Source organism: Rhinoraja longicauda, chromosome 2, assembly GCF_053455715.1.
Source record: "Rhinoraja longicauda isolate Sanriku21f chromosome 2, sRhiLon1.1, whole genome shotgun sequence".
Lineage (NCBI taxonomy): Eukaryota > Metazoa > Chordata > Chondrichthyes > Rajiformes > Arhynchobatidae > Rhinoraja > Rhinoraja longicauda.
The window spans coordinates 113,871,847-113,892,485 of record NC_135954.1 but is presented as its reverse complement, the minus strand read 5'-3'; the positions used below and the strand labels follow the sequence as shown (position 1 = coordinate 113,892,485).

The 20,639-nt window shown below is 48.3% G+C and overlaps 1 protein-coding gene across 2 annotated transcripts in view; it reads right to left on the bottom strand.

Moving 5' to 3' along the window:
- ctdspla (CTD (carboxy-terminal domain, RNA polymerase II, polypeptide A) small phosphatase-like a) overlaps nt 1-20,639 on the bottom strand; it is a 212,982-nt gene that overhangs the window by 33,058 nt on the left and 159,285 nt on the right. For both annotated transcript variants that reach the window (XM_078426255.1, XM_078426265.1), the window contains exon 3: nt 12,685-12,786. In XM_078426255.1, the coding sequence (XP_078282381.1) occupies nt 12,685-12,786 (102 nt within the window). The remainder of the gene's footprint in view (nt 1-12,684; nt 12,787-20,639) is intronic.

Below are 20,639 nucleotides of genomic sequence, written 5' to 3'. Positions count from 1 at the left end.
GCTATACAAATAACCTATACAAATAACAAATGTACAAACAGCCATCGCACAGTGAACCGGCACAGATCTACTGCACTTTATTCTGTTTAAAACTGTTCTCATTTGTTTCATTGGGTTGTATAAATTAATACTGACTAGCTAATTAATTTATTGCATCATATGGGAGGAGCATTCCCAATCTCGTTGTACCCCTGTACAATGACAATAAAGATATATTGTATTGTATTGTATTGTAAATTGACTTCATTTGACTTGACTTGGACTCCCCAACATTGGGAACATGTTTCCTGCATCTAGCTTGTCCAGTCCTTTTATAATTTTATACGTTTCTATAAGATCCCCTCTCATCCTTCTAAACTCCAGTGAGTACAAGGCCAGTCTTTCTAATCTTTCCTCATATGACAGTCCCGCTATCCCGGGGATTAACCTCGTGAACCTACGCTGCACTGCCTCAATAGCAAGGACGTCCTTCCTCAAATTAGGAGACCAAAACTGCACAAGGAAGGGATTAGCGGCTGGGCTAAAATGTTCCATGATTTTCAGGGCCTAAAGTCAGATTTGAGAGCAGGAGATGATGTGAGGAAGTTGAGGATACTTTAGTTGAGTTTATTGTCACGTGTACCGAGGCACAGTGAAAAGCTTTAGTTGCGTGCCATCCGGTCAGCAGAAACACAACACATGATTACAATCGAGCCGTCCACAGTGTGCAGGTACATGATATAGGGGAATAACGTTTAGTGCAAGGTAAAGCCCAGTAAAGTCCAATAAAAGCAGGCAGGATACAAGCAGGCAGGGCTCATAGCTTAAGGAAACAGCAGGTTTGAGAAGCACCAGGAGCATAAAATGGAGGAGTAATGTCTGGAAAAATGAGGTAAAGCTGTGGGCATGAACTAACGAGGGCATCAGCAGACCTGTTATTAAAGCAGCGCAGCAGTTTCTGAAGAAATGGTGCCTGCTTCGACAACCTCCTTGTGATTTGCAGACCTGACAGGTTAAAATTTCAAAGGCAGCTTTCAACATGATAAAAGTTTCACAGGGAGTGTGAGCATCCAGAATAGATATAATCCTACGAAAAAAATGAACACAAAAGTAGCCAGGACACAATCACCTGTTGGGAGAGGTTGGACAGGCTTGGTCTTGATATTCTTTGGAGCGTAGGATTTATCTTCATGTCCTAATTGTAATATATCACGTATAAAATTATAAAAGGACTGGACCAGATAGATGCAGGAAAAATGTTCCCAATGTTGGGGGAGTCCAGAACCAGGGGCCACAGTCTAAGAATAAAGGGGAGGCCATTTAAAACTGAGGTGAGAAGGAACTTTTAAACCCAGAGAGTTGTGAATTTGTGGAATTCTCTGCCACAGAAGGCAGTGGAGGCCAATTCACTGCATGAATTTAAGAGAGAGTTAGATAGAGCTCTAGGGGCACGCGGAATCTAGGGATATGGGGAGAAGGCAGGCACGGGGTATTGATTGTGGATGATCAGCCATAATCACAATGAATGGCAGTGCTGGCTCGAAGGGCCAAATGGCCTCCTCCTGCAAATTTTCGATGTTTCTATGTCCTCCGGTTCTTGGTTCCCCTCCGCTGGGTAAAAGACTGCAAACTCACCCTATCAATTCCCCTCATGAATTCATACACCTCTCTAAGGTCAGCCCTCATCCTACTGCGCTCAAAAGAATAAAGTTCTCGCCTGAATAAAGTCCTTCTTTAAGAATCATGCTGACTGGTTTACAGTTTCTCTTGCCATTCGTGATCCCCTTACTCTGGGTAAAAGAGTCTGTGCATTCGTTCCCCCTCTCTATTCCCCCCGTGATTTTACACGGCTGTTTCAGACAGGATGGGTGCTACATGAGGAGCACCACAGGGATCAGTTGTTGCTCATGATTGTTCATTATTTACATCAATGGCCTGGAGGAAGGAATGGTCTTGCAAGGTTTACAACTTTGCTGATGACACGAGAATTGTTGGAAGGGCATGTTGTGATAAGGACACATTTAGAGTCACGCTGCACAGATTCACCTATCCTGGGTCGACGTTTAGTTTAGTGTAGAGATACAGCACGGACACAGGCCCTTCGGCCCACCGGGTCCGCGCCGACCAGCGATCCCCACACACGAACACTATCCTACATCCACTAGGGGCAATTTACACATACACCAAGCCAATTAACCTACAAACCTGCACGTCTTTGGAGTGTGGGAGGAAACCGAAGATATTGGAGAAAACCCACGCAGGTCACGGGGAGAACGTACAAACTCCGTACAGACAGCACCCGTAGTCGGGATGGAACCCAGGTCTCCGGCGCTGCAAGTGCTGTAAGGCAGCAACTCTACCTCTGCGCCACCCTAAAAATTTCCTATTAGTGCCTATTAAAACTTGCCCCTCTCACCTTAAACCCAAGCCATCTGGTGCGGCATGGTGGCGCAGCGGTAGAGTTGCTGCCTTACAGCGAATGCAGCGCCGGAGACTCAGGTTCCATCCCGACTACGGGCGCCGTCTGTACGGAGTTTGTACGTTCTCCCTGTGACCTCCGTGGGTTTTCTCCGAGATCTTCGGTTTCCTCCCACACTCCAAAAGATGTACAGGTTTGTAGGTTAATTGGCTGGGCAAATGTAAAAAAAATTGTCCCTAGTGGGTGTGGGATAGTGTTAGTGTGCAGGGATCGTTGGGCGGTGCGGACCCGGTGGGCCGAAGGGCCTGTTTCTGCGCTGTATCTCTAAATCTAAAAAAAAATCTGGGTGAAAGACTCTGTGCATTCACCCTGTCTCTTTACTTTACTTTTAGTTGACTTTACTTTAGAGATACAGCACAGAAACAGGTCATTCAGCTCACCGAGTCTGCGCCAACCAGCAATCAGCCCGTACACCAGCACTATCCTACAGTTTGTAACTGATTTTTTCCGCAGCCAATTAACCTAAAAAACCTGTACATCTTTGGATTGTGGGAGGAAACATGAACACTTGGAGAAAACCCACATGGTCACAAACTGTGTACAGACAACACCTGTAAACAGGATTGAGCCCAGGTTGCTGGCGCTGCGAGGCACCAACTCTACTGCTCTGTCATGGTGTTGCCTCCCTATCTATTCCCCGCATTACTTTATACACCTCTGCAAGATCAACCCTCAGCTTCCCACACTCTCGGGAGCAAATTCCTCCCCTTTTCCGGGGTTACGACCGCTCCCGGGTGGGGTTAGAGAGGGACTGCGCGCTGTCCACGGGCACCCTGGGGGATTTCCGTGACCGCTGGGCACCGCGGGGGATTGGATGCAACCTGGATAGGGATTGTAATATAGTTGTATAATAGTTTCATTTGGTATATTTGTTTGTATTGTATTGTGGTGGTGGGTTCTGTATTGTTTTATTGCATTGTAAATATTGTTTGTAAATAATTTAATACATTTGATATATTTTTTTAAAAAGAGCAAATTCCTAGCTTGCCCAACCTCCACCTACAGCTCAGGCCCTCGAGCCCTGGCAACGTTCTTGTAAATCGTCTCTGCACTCCTCCCAGCCTAAACGGGTCAGAACATGATCTGACTGAGCAGCAGATCAGGCTGACGGAGTCCTCCTCGTCAGGACATCAATCACACCCTCAATCGGCCTCCGTCAGCTCCCTGCAGGTGGAGCTGCTCACTGGAAAAGCAGGGTGCCTGAATCTATCTTCAGCCAGCGTTCCGGGAGGGCACGGTGGCGCAGCGGTAGAGTTGCCGCCTTACAGCGAATACAGCGCTGGAGACCCGGGTTCCATCCCGACTACGGGTGCTGTCTGTACGGAGTTTGTACGTTCTCCCCGTGACTTGCGTGGGTTTTCTCCGAGATCTTTGGTTTCCGCCCACGCTCCAAAGGCGTGCAGGTTTGTAGGTTAATTGGCTTGGTAAATGTAAAAATTGTCCCTAGTGGGTGTAGGACAGTGTTAATGTGCGGGGATCGCTGGTCGGCACGGACCCGGTGGGCCGAAGGGCCTGTTTCCACGCTGTATCTCTAAACTAAACATGACAGTCAACACAGCCAGAAATAAAAACCTGAGAGGAGGAGGCGGGGGAGGGAGGAGGCTTCTGCAGTCTCAGATTATTGTGAAAAAATCCCACTCGCTCCACGATTCTAAAGCTGTGCAGCACGATCGCTCATAGTTTTAGCCATACCTGCAAACTGTGTGGGTTAGAGATTGTGGCCTGAATATTTAAAACATAATAGAAAAATTCAAAATGAAGTTCAATCAAGAATCTGCTGGCAACATGGAATGTGGAGTGGTTGAGGAAAATAGTAGTGATGCATTTGGGAAGGACAATAAGTAAATGATGAGCAGAATTTACAGCTCCCATATAGAACATACACCGATCAGCCAAAACATTATGACCGGATGAGCCAAAACATTATGCCCACCTGCCTAATATGCTGTTGGTCCTCCGTGTGCAGCCCCATACGCAGCAGGGTGCGATGCACTGTGTATTGTGACACATTCCTCCCGTGACCACCATTAACATTTCCTGTGATTTGTGCCACAGTCGACCTTCTGTCGGTTCGGACCAGACGGGATAGCCTTCGTTGTCCTCGCACATCGATGAGCCTTGGGCGCCCAACACTCTGTCTGTCGCCGGTTTGTGGTTTGTCCCTCCTCGGACCACTGTCGGTAGGTACTCACCACTGCTGACCGGGAGCACCTCACAAGCTTTGCCGTTTCAGAGATGCTCTGACCCAGTTGTCTGGCCATAACAATTTGGCCCTTGTCAAAGTCGCTCAGGTCTTTACTCCTGCCCATTTCTCCTGCATCCAACACATCAACTTCAAGAACTGACTGTTCACTTGCTGCCTAATATATCCCACCCCTTGACAGGTGCCGTTGTAACAAGATAATCAATGTTATTCACTCCGCCTGTCAGTGGTCGTAATGTTTTGGCTGATCGGTGTAATGTGGATAGATGCAAGGTTATCCACATCGATGGCAAGAGCTGAAAGGCAGATTATCCGATTAGCAACAGACTGGGAAGACGAGGAGCTGATGGCATGCATGCAGGTGGAGCAGGTGATTAGTACCCTTCACAGCATGACAGTTCAACTTCAGGAGCAGGGAAGAAGACGCAAGAAACCCCAGATGCTGGAATCTTGAGCAAAACACAAAGTGCTGGAGGAGCTCAGCCGGTCAGACAGTATTTGCGGAGGGAAGGAGGACTGACGTTTCGGGTCGGGACCTTTCTTCAGATTGATGGAGTGGGGCGGTGGGGGGAAGAAAGCTGGAAGAGAGAGATAGGGGTGGAACAGGGATGTCTTGCTGTAAACGTACATAGTCTTGTTGAGACCGCTCCTTGAGTATTGTGTGCAGTATTGGCCACCTTATCTGAGGATGTTCTAGTCATGGAGGGAGTTCTGCAATGATTCATTGGATTAATTCCTGGCCCTGCAGAACTGACATATGAAGAGAGATTGGGTCAATTCACCTTATTTTCACTGGAGCTTGGAAGAGCTAGAGAGGACCCCATAGAAGCCTATTGAGATCCAACAGGACTGAACAGATTAAATGCAGGAATGATATTCTCAATGGCTGGGAATCTATAATCCCAGGATCTGTATCAAGGGTAGGAGATGAGCCATTTAAGAACAAAATGGTGAGAAATTTCTTCTCCCAGTGCATGGTGAACCAGTGGAAGTCTCTGCCAAAGGAAAGCAGCCAAATCATTAAATATTAGTTTAGTTTAGTTTAGAGATACAGCACGGAAACAGGCCCTTCAGCCCACCGGGTCCGCACCGACCAGCGATCCCCGCACACTAACACTATCCTACACACACGAGGGACAATTTTTACATTTACCAAGCCAATTAACCTTTGGAGTGTGGGAGGAAACCAAAGATCTCGGAGGAAACCGAAGATCTCGGTGAAAACCCTCGCAGGTCACGGGGAGAACGTACAAACTCCGTACAGACAGCACCTGTAGTCGGGATGGAACCCGGTCATCTGTAAGGCAGCAACTCTGCCGCTGCGCCACTGTGCCGGACAAATATATTCAAGGAGTTGAATATTGTTCAGGACCAGACGGATCATGAAACTTGGGGAGGAAGCAGGAACAGGGTTATGAATTTTGATGAATAGCCATGCTCATATTCAGTGGCAGGGTGGGGTTGAAGGGCTGAATGGCCTCCTACTACTCTTTCCTTCATTTCTAAGTCACTATAAGTGGCAGCTGCTGGAAATGGTCTCACTGTTATGACTAGGGGTGCCAACTATCTCACTCCCAAACAAAAGGGACAAAAGGTGACATCACCGCCCACGCCCCACATGACCTCACCCAGCCAGCGGCCATGCTCCATCAATGGTGGCCGCCCGGGCTGGGAGGCGGGTTGCTATGCAACCTCCGGGCCTGCTACACAGTCCGGGCCTACAGCGCCCCGCGGGCCTAATACGGGACAAGGGCAGTCCCATATGAGACAACCAATTGAGCCCAAAACAGGGGATGTCCCGGCTAATACGGGACAGTTGGCCACCCTAGTTAAGACTGCCTAAGACAGCATTCATTGGAGGTAGCGGATCAATTGGTTTAGACTGGACAGTGCACTCCCTCCCCTTCTCCCTTCAGAGTGGAGCAAGGATGTGCCTTCACAGTGGTATGTCTGAAGCTTATCCTGTGTAAAATTACACGTGTGACCCACATTCTATGATGTGTGGCTGCTCTTGGGTGCCATTAGTAATCAGGATTGAACAGAAAAAAGACCGTGCATTTATACTGGGTTTTTAAAACGGCAAAACATCCCAACATTTCAACAAGCACGAAGTCATGAATAAAACTGGCAACAAGCATCATTAGGACGCAGAGGGACAGGTGACCAGAGACAAGGTGAAAGAAGTCGGGATCGTCTCAAAGGGAGCAGGGAGCAGGGAGAGGTTGAGGCGCAGTTGGTTAGTGAGGGAATTGCAAAGATCATGCTCAGCAGCTTGCAGGCACTGTGACTAATGCTGAAGCAATTAAAACCAGCCGCGTTCTGAAGGGGAGCAGTGTTCTTCTGGCAAATACCACGGCCTGATTTAAGGTGCAGCCTCGGTGAGGTTGAAAGAGAAAGCAACAGAAGGTGCTGCTGATTGGGAGGGTGAGAGAGAGCTCATGAGAGTACAAACATTCCCATGAGCTAATTGGGATGGATGGCCTGTTTCAGTGTTGCAAGTTCAATACAGTGCCATGACTGTAAACCCATGTCCTTCACTTCCAATCCCTGAGTCCCACGCTTCATGCCAATAATGTCCCCCGCTTTAATCTCCTCTCTGTGTTTTCCAATGTAAGTCTTGTCCACGCCGACCTACCTAATTGTACTGTTGCAGAAGCTTGAAAATGCACATCACCAGACACAGGAAGAGCTTCTTCCCCTCTGCTATTGGGCTTCTGAACGGTCCTTCCATAAGCTCGGGTACTGTTCGATTCATCTCGATCCAATTGAGGATATCAAGATTTGTCTAAGGAATTAGTCGGTGGCGCAGTGGTAGAGTTGCTGCCTTACAGCGAATGCAGCGCCGGAGACCCGGGTTCCATCCCGACTACAGGTGCTGTCTGTACGGAGTTTGTACGTTCTCCCCGTGACCGGCGTGGGTTTTCTCCGAGATCTTCGGTTTCCTCCCACACTCCAAAGACGTGCAGGTTTGTAGGTTAATTGGCTTGGTAAATGTAAAAATTGTCCCTTGCATTCTGCACTCTGTATTTTTCCCTTTGCTCTATCTATTGTACTCGTGTTTGAACTGATTGTATCTACACCGATAAGCCAAAGCATTATGACCACCTGCCTAATATGCTGTTGGTCCTCCGTGTGCAGCCCCATACGCAGCAGGGTGCGATGCACTGTGTATTGTGACACATTCTTCCCGTGACCACCATTAACATTTTCTGTGACTTGTGCCACAGTCGACCTTCTGTTGGTTCGGACCAGATGGGATAGCCTTCATTGCCCTCGCGCATCGATGAGCCTTGGGCGCCCAACACCCTGTCTGTCGCCGGTTTGTGGTTTGTCCCTCCTCGGACCACTGTCGGTAGGTACTCACCACTGCTGACCGGGAGCACCCCACAAGCCTTGCCGTTTCAGAGATGCTCTGACCCAGTCGTCTGGCCATAACAATTTGGCCCTTGTCAAAGTCGCTCAGGTCTTTACTCCTGCCCATTTCTCCTGCATCCAACACATCAACTTCAAGAACTGACTGTTCACTTGCTGCCTAATATATCCCATCCCTTGACAGATGCCATTGTAACAAGATACTCAATGTTATTCACTTTGCCTGTCAGTGGTGATAATGTTTTGGCTGATTGGTATATGTATGGTATATCCGGATAGTAAGCAAAGCAAAGCTGTTCACTGTACCTCGGTGCATTTGACACTAATAAACCTACAGTGCTCCAGCTAGCCCCAGTATTTGCCGGTTACACCACAGCCGTATAATGAGGGATGGGGTTGGAAGAATGAACAATCTACTGATTTTTTTCGTTTAGTTTGGAGATACAGCGCAGAAACAGGCCCTTTCGGCCCACCGGGTCCAGCGATCCCCGCAAATTAACACTATCCTACACCCACTAGGGACAATTTTTACATTTACCAAGCCAATTAACCTACAAACCTGCACGTCTTTGGAGTGTGGGAGGAAACCGAAGATCCCGGAGAAAACCCACGTAAGTCACGGGGAGAACGTACAAACTCCGTACGGACAGCACCCGTAGTCAGGATGGAACCCGGGTCTCCGGCGCTGCATTCGCTGTAAGGCAGCAAGTCTACCGCTGCGCCACCGTGACTGCCCTTCATGTGGGACAAATCCCCCCAACCTCCCTGTAAGACGTGCAGATTTGTAGGTTAATTGGCTTGGTAAATGTAAAAATTGTCCCTAGTGTGTGTAGGACGTGTTAATGTGCGGGGATCGCTGGGCGGCACGGACCCGGTGGGCTGAAGGGCCTGTTTCCGAGCTGTATCTCTAAAGTAAACATCTTGGAAATGGGACCACTTAAGTCACCTGCAAGTCTGCACAATATAGCGACTCATTGTTACTGGGGTATGGCCATGGAACAAATAAAGGCACAAGACGACAGTGTATTATTAATTGAATCAAAAACACAATTGGTCACACTGACCTGTGCTGACAGAATTACCTGGTACACAGTTTATTTTTTGTCAGGTAGCCAAAGTCTCAAATTTAGGGAACCCCAAACCTCTTTGCCTGACAACAAACAGACCTCTCCACGAAAGTGGAATACTTGAGATGAAAGAAAATAGTTGGGAAATTGAAATTGGGTTGGCATCAGCACTCGACTCGAGCAAGTGAGGGGAAGGGGCAGGACAACCGAATATTTAGCCGCTGGCAAGATTCTAATGACCTGCGCAATACACCTCTTGTCCGCATTGCAAGGAGGGTTGGGACAACGACTGGGAATGTTTCAGAGTGAACTTGTGAACAATGTGGGCTGCGCACTGGTTTTCACCTCGCTCAACACGCAATAAGTGCAACTGTCGAGGGGCCCTGAAGCCTCTGCAAACAGACGGCATTTTAACACAAGCCTGGGTATATTTTAATCAGGTTCCCTGCAGACACATGCAGGCAGTCAACCATGTTTGTACGAGCCGTTCCACCAGCGCTTCTCACCCTTTTTACCCTTGCAGAACCCTTGAAATAATTTTCATGTCTCAGGGAACCCTTACATAAAAATTATTATATATCTGCTAAATATATTCCCGATGATTATTATACTTTTAAATGATATAACAGGTTGAAGACTTTATTATAATACCCAAGAATTTTCCAAGAATATGCCGTACGTGTATAATAAAAGTACGAATATGAAATTAAACACAAAAATGACCCAAAAATGCACTTACATATGATTAGCCTATTTTCTCGCGGAACCCCTCGGGACCTCTCGCGGAACCCTAGTGTTCTGGGGAGCCCCGGTTGTGAAACGCTGCGTTCCACAGTAGGGCAAAGTGTCTGATATTGGAAAATTCCCATCGAATCTATCAGTCTAGAGTTCCTCCAGAGCACATTCACCTGGGCTGCATTATCATGGAGTGAGAGTGACAATCTGATAGCTTTTCTCTACACTTCTTAGGTCCCATTCTCGGGTCCAGAGGTCATGTAACTACCCACCCTCTCAGCCCACCCCCCCCCCGACCACATCCGGCTGACTCAGTGATGCCCCCCACCCAGAGCAAACACGGCTCGAGCTGCTCCCGTTTTTTCTTCCCGTTCCCTATTTAATTCCCAAAGGGCAAGGGACTAAACGGGGCGATATGTCGGGCGTGATGTTGCTGGTCAGAGTATTGAATGAAATCCTTTGTTCACTTGCTATTTTCTTTTCTCCGGTGATTTCCCTTTACATTTCTCATGGTGGAAGAGGGTTTAGAACTGAGGAGGAGAAACCCCTGGATTTGAGAAGAGTGTTGATGATTTGGTCGTCACATTCAACAAAGCCCAGTGCAAGAACAAAGCTGCATCTAGTTTAGTTTAGTTTAGAGATACAGCGCAGAAACAGACCCTTCGGTCCAGCGAGTCTGTACCGACTCCGTCACATAAACACTACCCGACACACACTAGGGACAATTTTACACTATACCAAGCCAATTAACTTACAAACCTGTAAGTCTTTGGAGTAAACTTTAGGTTTAGTTTAGTTTACAGATACAACGCAGAAACAGGCCCTTCAGCCCACCGGGTCCGCGCCGACCAGCGATCCCCGCACATTAACACTATCCTACACCCACGAGGGACAATTTACCAGGCCAATTAACCTACAAACCTGTACGTCTTTGGAGTGTGGGAGGAAACCAAAGATCTCAGAGAAAACCCACGCAGGTCACGGGGAGAACGTACAAACTCCGTACAGACAGGAACCATAGTCGGGATGGATCCCAGGTCTCCGGCACTTCATTTGCTGTGAGGCAGCAACTCTACCGCTGTGGTGCAGTGTAGAATATCAGATATCCTTTAGAATCGAGAATGGCTCCAAATGTATAAATGTTTTCACCTTGCCTGTCCAAATGTACAAGGACATTCACTGGTGGGGAATGTCCCGGACTTGATTGGCGGTCCGGATAGCTAGATAAGACTCAAAGTGCTGGAGTAACACAGTGGGTCAGGCAACATGTCTGGACAACACAGATAGGTGGCGTTTCAGGCTGGGACCCTTCTTCAGATTGACTGCAGTGACGGGGGTGGGGAGAGAACCGGAGGAGAGGTGGGGGTGGGACAAATTCTGGCAAGTGATAGGTGGAAAGCAGTTACTCAAGCACTTTGTGTCTTTTTTTTTTGTAAACCAGCATCTGCAGTTGTGTCTCATGATAGCAAGGCATTGCTTTTACACCATTCTTCTGTCCGAATCCTCGGTTTCCTCAAATGTAAATCATTTTTTTGCTAACCCTCTTCAAGAGCCAGTCACGGATTGGGAGAGAAGTTGTTAAATTATTCTTTGCTTCCATTCATTTAGACACCACACTGACAAGACAGTTCAACCAATCATTCACACCGTGATATAGTTTAGTTCAAAGATATAGTATAGAAACAGGGCCTTCGACCCACCCAACCCATGCAGATCATCGATCACCCATTCACACTAATTCTATGTTTAGTTTAGTTTAGAGATACAACGCAGAAACAGGCCCTTCGGCCCACCGGGTCCGTGCCGACCAGCGATCCCCGCACACTAACACTATCCTACACCCACTAGGGACAATTAAAAAAAAACATTTACCAAGCCAATTAACCTACAAACATGTACGTCTTTGGAGTGTGGGAAGAAACCGGGGATCTTGGAGAAAACCCACACAGGTCACGGGGAGAACGTATAAACTCCGTACAGACAGCACCCGTAGTCGGGATGGAACCCGGGTCTCCGGCGCTGCATTCGCTGCAAGGCAGCAACTCTACCGCTGCACCACCGTGACCGCCCCACTTTCTCATCCACACTGGGGGCAATTTACAGAGGGCCAATTAACCTACAAACCCGCATGTCTTTGGGATGTGGTAGGATAAGGGAACACCCAGAGAAAAACCAGGTGGTCACAGGGAGAGCATGCAAACTCCACACACGCAGCATCCGAGGTCAGGGTTGAAGCTAGGTCTCTGGCGCTGTGAGGAGGCAGCTCAACAAGATGGGACCCATGGTTCAGCCAATCATTCACACGGTGATGAAGTTATCCAATTAGTCCTCCAAAACATGCTGGCCACCCAAATGCCCGGCAAATTCATCTTTTGTCCAATCCCCCCCCCCCCCCCCCCCTCTTGTCTCCATGATAAGACCCATCTTCAACCTTCTTACACAGGTAAGAATTGCAAACTGCAAAGCTACCACAGCTTCAAGCATGTGTAGGAAAGAAAACTGCAGATGCTGGTTTAAATCGAACGTAGACACAAAATGCTGGAGTAACTCAGCGGGACAGGCAGCATCTCTGGAGAGAAGGAATGGGTGATGTTTCGGGTCGAGACCCTTCTTCAGACTGAAGAAACGTCACCCATTCCTTCTCTCCAGAGATGCTGCCTGACCACTGAGTTACACCAGCATTTTGTGTCTACCTTCACAGCTTCAAGCATGATCAATTTGCCATAAAAATGATAATCTGTAATTCCACATTGCACTGTTGTTTGCTCATACACCCCCTGACAGCATGAAAGTTGTACACTTTTAAGCTAGCAAAATATACACAATAAAGAACAAAAAACTTGCAGTACCTTAAAGGAACTATGTACTAAGGTTTCATCTAAGTCGATCACTACACATTTCTTTCCAACATCAGACACTCTCATCTCTGGTAAGAGGTATTTGGCTGGAGGCTAAAGGAGAAAAAAAACAAAGGGCAAAGAAAAACACAAATAAAACTAAAACAGGATTGAAATCACAGGACATACATTGCCATAATACTATTAAAACAAACTAGTAACTGCAAATATCAGATATCTGAACTGGTGAGACCCAGATAATCATTCGATTGACAAATGTGTGCATCCTCTTCAATGGATAGTTCAGACTTTACACGGTTAGCACAGAACCCCTGGCCAGATTTCAGGTTAAAAAAACCTCAAATCGAACATTCAAGAATCCCTTTTAATTTAGTTTAGAGATACAGCGAGGAAACCGGCCCTTTGGCCCACTGGGTCCGCGCCGAACAGCGATCCCCGCACATTAACACTATCCTACACCCACTAGGGACAATCTTTACATTTACCAAGCCAATTGACCTACAAACCTGCACGTCTTTGGAGTGTGGGAGGAAACCGAAGATCTCGGAGAAAACCCACGCAGGTCATGGGGAGAACGTACAAACTCCGTACAGACAGCACCCGTAGTGGGGATGGAACCCGCGCTGCATTCGCTGTAAGGCAGCAACTCTACCGCTGTGCCACAGTGACGCCCTTCTGAGCACGTTGGTCAGGGGTGTATTATTACCGAGTTAGAGTGACATTCTGATAGTTCTCTCCGCATTTGTCTTGCGTTTAGGTCTCATGCTCGGGTCCAGGAGTCCTTCGACTACCCATCCTCCCACCCGTCCCCGACCACGCTGGCTGACTCAGTGATTCCCCTCCCACCCCAGTGCAAACTCACATCTCAAGCGGCTCCCGTTCCCCCCCCTCCCGCTCCCTAATTAATGCCCCCAAGGGCTAAGGGCTACCTGGGGCTGGGAATCTGTGGGGCATGGTGTAGCTGGCCAGAGTCATTGCTCTGTGCCCCGCACACGGTCCACTGCACGGCAACAATCTGGCTCAGGGCTCATCTCCAGCTTCAGGGCAACCCTCTCATTTAAGGTCTCCTCACGCCAAAATAAGTCTTCAAAGAAAGCCCTGGCAATTTTCTCTCGAGTCAGAAGCACTGATTTGTGCATCCATGAAGCTCATTTGGTGAACATGCATATATTGATTCACGAGCAGGATTCTTTTCTCAACTGGTAAAGGCACAAATGCGCTTCCAAACAGCAGATTTCCATCTAAAATATATTTATTCTCAACTCTGTGGTGAGCAACTGGCCCATGTCATTGCAATGTATGTGGAGGAGCTCTGACAGTCCTGCTGTGTGAGGTGTTCCAGGTTTTAGATCTGACTAGACCAAGTGGACCTGTTGGGCCCAAACCTCTCCTGCATTGGTGCAGCACCCTCTCCTCCCCCCCTCCCCTCTCCCCCCTACTCCATCCCCCTCAACCCCCCTTATCCTCACTCCTCCCCCTCCCTCCCTCCATCCTCCCTCCTCCCTAGGAGATAGACTTAAACTTTAAAATGTGAATAACTAAAAATATAACACCGATTTCAATGAAACTTCTTCCATTGGCACCAAAGGGACGACGGTGAGTAAGGTGGGCCTAAAATTGTCTCGCTATCGTGCACCGTTTTGGCTGTAGTTCAAGAACAAACAAACAAAGGAGAGTTTTAGTATCTAGATGGTCACAAGGGCGGACTTTGCATATTCCCTCTGTGTCCCTAAGACACATGGGTCGGTAGGTTAATTAGCCGCTGTAATACCTCCATGTGCGTACATGAGTGGTGGAATCTGGGAGGGATTTGGTTACAATATGGAGAGACCGAAGAAGGATTCGACCCGAAACGTCACCCATTCCTTCCCTCCCGAGATGCTGCCTGACCCGCTGAGTTACTCCAGCATTTTGTGTCTACCTGATTAGATTAGTGTAGGATTAGTGTAAAAGGGTGAATGATGGTCAGTGTGGATTCGGTGGGCCAAAGATCCTGCATCTCTCTTGTATATATCCATCTACATGGCCGATCTAGATACGTTCCCAACAACAAGTAACATTGGATAAATCATCCAGTTTTAGTCTTACGTTTCTCCCGAGGGTTTGAGCCTTCAACCAGCTGTTGAGAGTTTGAAGACACACACATTATGCAACGATCGAGTCATAGAGTGATACAGTGGGTGTAGGATGGTGTTAGTGTGCGGGGATCGCTGGTCGGCACGGACCCGGTGGGCCGAAAGGGCCTGTTTCCGCGCTGTATCTCCAAACTAAACTAAACATTTGCCGTACCAAACTGTGATGCATCCAGCTACGGTAATTTCTACGGTGCATCTCTAGAAATTTGGTAAGAGTCAGTGGAACAAGCCAAATTTCCTTAACCTTACAGGACGTCGAGGCATTGGTCTGCAGTCATGCCCACAGCGTCAATGTAGTTGGACTGGAACAAATTGTGGTGACGTTTGCACCCAAGAACTTGAATCTGTCGAAACATGTTCCCAGGTGTAAAAGCCACCGACCATTTGCCCAGGCCCAGCAACACAGTGCACGATCTGCACGAGTACACAGTACACACACTCAGCGGGTCAATGTCAACCATGCAATCAGAATAACTATATTTACTTTAAGAATATTTTTTATTCCTACTATTTGCTGTCGGGTTCATTTTCGTAATATCTTTATTTGTTTCTAAAATACAATCTCTGGGGAGTCGTGGTATCTTGAACAAACATGGAATTTCATTCGGGATGGGCGGTGCTCGAAGGGTCTGGACTTTCTGTTTCCACCATGAAGCATATGGGTTGGAAGAAAACTGCAGATGCTGGTTAAAATCGAAGGTAGACACAAAATGCTGGAGTAACTCAGCGGGTCAGGCAGCATCGCGGGAGAGAAGGAATGGGTTCTGAAGAAAGGTCCCGACCTGAAACGTCCCCCATTCCTTCTCTCCCTAGATGCTGCCTGTCGCGCTGAGTTACTCCAGCATTTTGTGTCTACCTATGAAGAATATGGGGGCCTCTTTAGCCCCTACAGCATTTTCACCTGACAGAATGCGTGCAGCCAGAATGAGTGGACTTGCAGATAATTGTTTCCGCCCCATGCCTAAAAAAAAAATCAACCAAAATTTGGGGGGATTGCATGCAGTTCTGGTCACCCCAATTAGTCATAGAGTGATACAGCGTGGAAACAGGCCCTTCGGCCCAACTTGGCCACATTGTCCCAGTTACACTAGACCCACCTGCCCGCGTTTGGCCCATATCCCTCCACACCTGTCCTATCCATGTACCTGTCTCACGATTCCTTAAACTTTGGGATAGTCCCAGCTTCAACTACCTCCAGCTTGCTCCATACACCCACCAACCTTTGTGTGAAAAAGTTACCCCTCAGATTCTATTAAATATTTTCCCCCTTCACCTTAAAATTCAGGAAAGATGAGGCTTTGGAGAGGGCGCAGAGGAGATTCACCAGAATGCTGCTGGCGTAGGGAGTGTTAGCTATATGGAGAGGTTGGCCAAACGTCGATTGTTTTCTCTAGAACATCAGGAGTTAAGGAGAGACCTGAGAGAAGCATTTAAAATTATGAGAGGCGTAGATAGGGTTAGGGTTACCAAGTGTCCCGTATTTTAGGCTAAATTGGTTTGTCCCATATGGAACCACCCTTGTCCTGTATTAGGCCCAGGGGGAGCTGTAGGACCGGGAGGCGCTGTGGCCCTGGACAGTGTAGGCCCGAACACTGTAGGCGGACACTGTCGGCCCAGGGGGCGCTGTAGGCCCGGACACTAGGCCCGGGGGCCGCTGTCGGCCGGGACAGTGTAGGCTAACGGAGTGTGTTCGGGGAGCGGGGCCGAGTGTGTTCGCCTAACAGAGGTTGCATAGCAACCCGCCTCCTGGCCTGGGCGGCCGCCATTGGTGGAACAGGAGCACGTGGCCGCTGGCTGGGTGAGGTCACGTGGGGCGCGGGGCGGAGACATCACCTTGTCCCGTATTTGGGAGTGAGATAGTTTCGCAACCCTAGATTGGGTAGACAGTCAGAACCTTTTTCCCAGGGTAGAAACGTCAAAGACAAATGGGCATAGCTTCATGGAAAGAGTGACAAAGTTTAAAAATGATGCGCGGGGCAAGTTTATTTTTACACAAAGATTGATGGGTTCCTGGAACATGCTGCCAGGGATTGTGGTGGAGGTAGATACACTGTTTAAGTGCTTAACAGGCTTTTAGATAGGCACATGGATGTGCAGGGAATGGAGGGATATGGATCATGTGCAGGCAGAGGAGATTAGTTTAATTTGGCATCATTTTCAGCATGGACATTGTGGGCTGAAGGGCCTATTCCTGTGCTGTTCTATGTAAAATAGGGAAGAGAGGGAGAATAGACATCCCATAAAAAAGCAGATTCATACACTCATGATTTCTTTCTTTTGAGCCATCAGATAGTTCAAATTAAAAATTGAATGTTTTTAATTAATTAAAGATGCTTGTCTTTAATTGCATCTCTCTAAACAATCACGCCAGTGCACCTCAGTGTTCCCGTTTGAAATAATGATTGGAAGAAGTCTTTAAGTGACAGAGCCAAGCTGACCAGCTGAAGCCACCAAGGTCAAAGTTACAAGGAACCAAAATCCCAGGGTGTCATCTTCGACTGTTCTCCGCTCCCTGTAAGAATTAACCTCTGGTCTGGGTTTCGACAGTTAAGAACACTGAACTCAGCAGAATGACGTTTGATAGCAAAAACAGTCTTAACGTACACTGCTAACATATGCGGGTTGAATATCAATGTAATACACACTAGAAATTCGTCAGCTTGCTCAATTACATTAAGACTATACACCTATCAGCTAAAACATTATGACCTGATGAGCCAAAACATTATGACCACTTGCCTAATATGCTGTTGGTCCTCCGTGTGCAGCCCCATACGCAGCAGGGTGCGATGCACTGTGTATTGTGACACATCCCTCCCGTGACCACCATTAATATTTTCTGTGACTTGTGCCACAGTCGACCTTCTGTCGGTTCGGACCAGACGGGATAGCCTTCGTTGCCCTCGCGCATCGATGAGCCTTGGGCGCCCAACATCCTGTCTGTCGCCGGTTTGTGGTTTGACCCTCCTCGGACCACTGTCGGTAGGTACTCACCACTGCTGACCGGGAGCACCCCACAAGCCTTGCCGTTTCAGAGATGCTCTGACCCAGTCGTCTGGCCATAACAATTTGGCCCTTGTCAAAGTCGCTCAGGTCTTTGCTCCTGCCCATTTCTCCTGCATCCAACACATTAACTTCAAGAGCTGACTGTTCATTTGCTGCCTAATATATCCCACCCCTTGACAGGTGCCATTGTAACACGATAATCAATGTTATTCACTTCACCTGTCAGTGGTCATAATGTTTTGGCTGATCGGTGTATAACATCAAGCAGTTACAATTAAATTCTAAGCAGCATTGCATAACTATAGATATAGTAGTCTAAAGCTGATTTATTTAAAAATCACCACCACCAAACTCCATCTCCTGATCTCCACGCTCAGTATCGTCCAACTAGGACCTGGGACAGGTGATTTTATTTTAACCATAGGCTAGTTAGCTTGTTTGCTTGGGACCAGGACCCCAGATGACAAATTATATCATGCTATTAACCAAATCAACATCCAAGCCGGTTAGCGTAAATTGTTTTGGGCAGATGCACGTTCTGAAAAGATAGATTGCAATACGAAGGAGCAGACGAAAGGCAGCAGCTGCAGGAGAAAGCAAGAGTCAGGGGTTGGTTTTGCTTCAAACGACAAGGGGATTTAATCTATGTTGCTGACTTGGCTGCTTACAGCGTGGGTGATGTGGCCAGAGGGTCGCCCGCGTGGGGCCAAACTGTGGGCACGACATTGGCTTCATTAGCCACGGGTCGGGTAGGGCGGTGTGCTGATTGGTCAGGGTCATGTCTGGTGTCTGAGAAACAGGTAGGGCGGGGGGGGTGATTGGCCAAGGGCCGTGTCTGGTGTCTGAGGGTCAGGCAAGGCATGGGGTGATTGGCCAATGGTCGTGCCCGAGGGTCAGGTAGGGCTGGGGGTAATTGGAAGGGTCGTGTCTGGTGTCTGAGAAACAGGTAGGCCTTGGGGTGATTGGTCAAGGGTCGTGTCTGAGGGTCAGGTAGGGCATGGGGTGATGGGTCATGGGTCGTGTCTGAGTCAGGTGGGTCAAGGGTCGTGTCTGAGGGTCAGGTGGGGCGTGGGGTGATGGGTCAATGGTCATGTCTGAGGGTCAGTTAGGGTGTGGGGTGATGGGTCAAGGGTCGTGTCTGAGCGTCAGGTGGGTCAAGGGTCGTGTCTGAGGGTCAGGTAGGGTGTGGGGTGATTGGTCAAGGGTCGTGTCTGAGGGTCAGGTGGGGCGTGGGGTGATGGGTCAAGGGTCATGTCTGATGGTCAGGTAGGTCGTGAGGTGATTGGTCAAGGGTCGTGTCCGAGGATCAGATAGGACGTGGGGCGATTGGCCAAGAGTCAGGCACAACAGTGGGGTGATTGGCTGAGCGTTAGGTCATTGGCCAAGAATAGACACACAAAATGCTGGAGTAACTCAGCGGGTCAGGCAGCATCTGTGGAGAGAAGGAATGGGTGACGTTTCGGGTCGAGACCCTTCTTCCATTCCGTGGACAATCATGACATTGCGTTGGATTTGGCCAAGGGCTGGGTATGGCAGTGTTGCGATTGGCTGTGGGTCAGGTATTGTCCACGGATTGGCAGCACAGATGCATATAGAGTAACGCCCCCTCTCCCTGCTCCTGGAAACAACACAAGATGGAAAAATGTACATTCCAGGCCGAAGAAAGGAAACAGAATGTTAATGTCGAGTAAACAAACGACACGTTTAATACTGACTCAGCACACCTCCAATGGAAGTGGAGATAGTTCAGGATCATGCAACGGTTAAAGGGGATGAGGATTCGTACGGCTTTGCGCTGGGTTACAGGGACCCACAAGCAGCTTGCTGGCATGCAAGATGGTCAGAACAGAAAAGTAAATAATACATACACCAGGACTGGGGATGACCTGCACCTGGTCAGACTGGAGAACAGAACAAAAAAAAGAGGAAAAACTCCCATCAGTATGTAACAAGAAAATATGAATGAAGAAAATAAAAGTAACCGATGTCAAAGATGGCTCCTAATAACCTGCCCTAGACTGGCATTTATACAGGATGCACAGGAGAGAGTGATCCACGTCAGACTCGGTCCTCGATACCACCAGGCATGTGATTTACATGGGGGCAGCGGAGGAGGCAGTGGGCTACTGAATGCTCAACACCAGGGAGGGACTGCTTGAAACGCTTGATGCTCTGCTCCTGGGCCAGAGTCCAGGAGCAGAGTCCCCACTCTTATCAGGGCCACTCCTGCAGACTAGGCATTGCTGAATCAAAGAGCGCAAAATCACTATCAACTGAATCTGGAAATAGTGTAAGACTTACACATTTGCTGATCGGTAAGGTGGGCAGAGAGAGACAGACAGAGAGAGACAGACAGAGAGACAGAGACAGAGAGAGACTTAGAGAGACAGAGAGAGAGAGACAGAGAGAGAGAGAGAGAGAGAGAGAGAGAGAGAGAGAGAGAGAGAGAGAGAGAGACAGACAGACACAGAGAGAGAGAGAGAGAGAGAGAGAGAGAGAGAGAGAGAGAGAGAGAGAGAGAGAGAGAGAGAGAGAGAGAGAGAGAGAGAGAGAGAGAGAGAGAGAGAGAGAGAGAGAGAGAGAGAGAGAGAGAGAGAGAGAGAGAGAGAGAGAATGAGTAAGGAATGCAGGAGAGAAAGTGAGGGAGGGAGAGAGAGAGAGAGGCAAGGGGATTGAACGGAGGGAAAGAGGGGTAAGGATACTGGGAGAGGGCAAGGATAAGGGGTGGAGATGTATGAAGTTTGAAGGTAAGAGGGAGGAAAAGGCAAGGGATGGAGTGGAAAGAGGGGAGGAAGACGAGAGAAA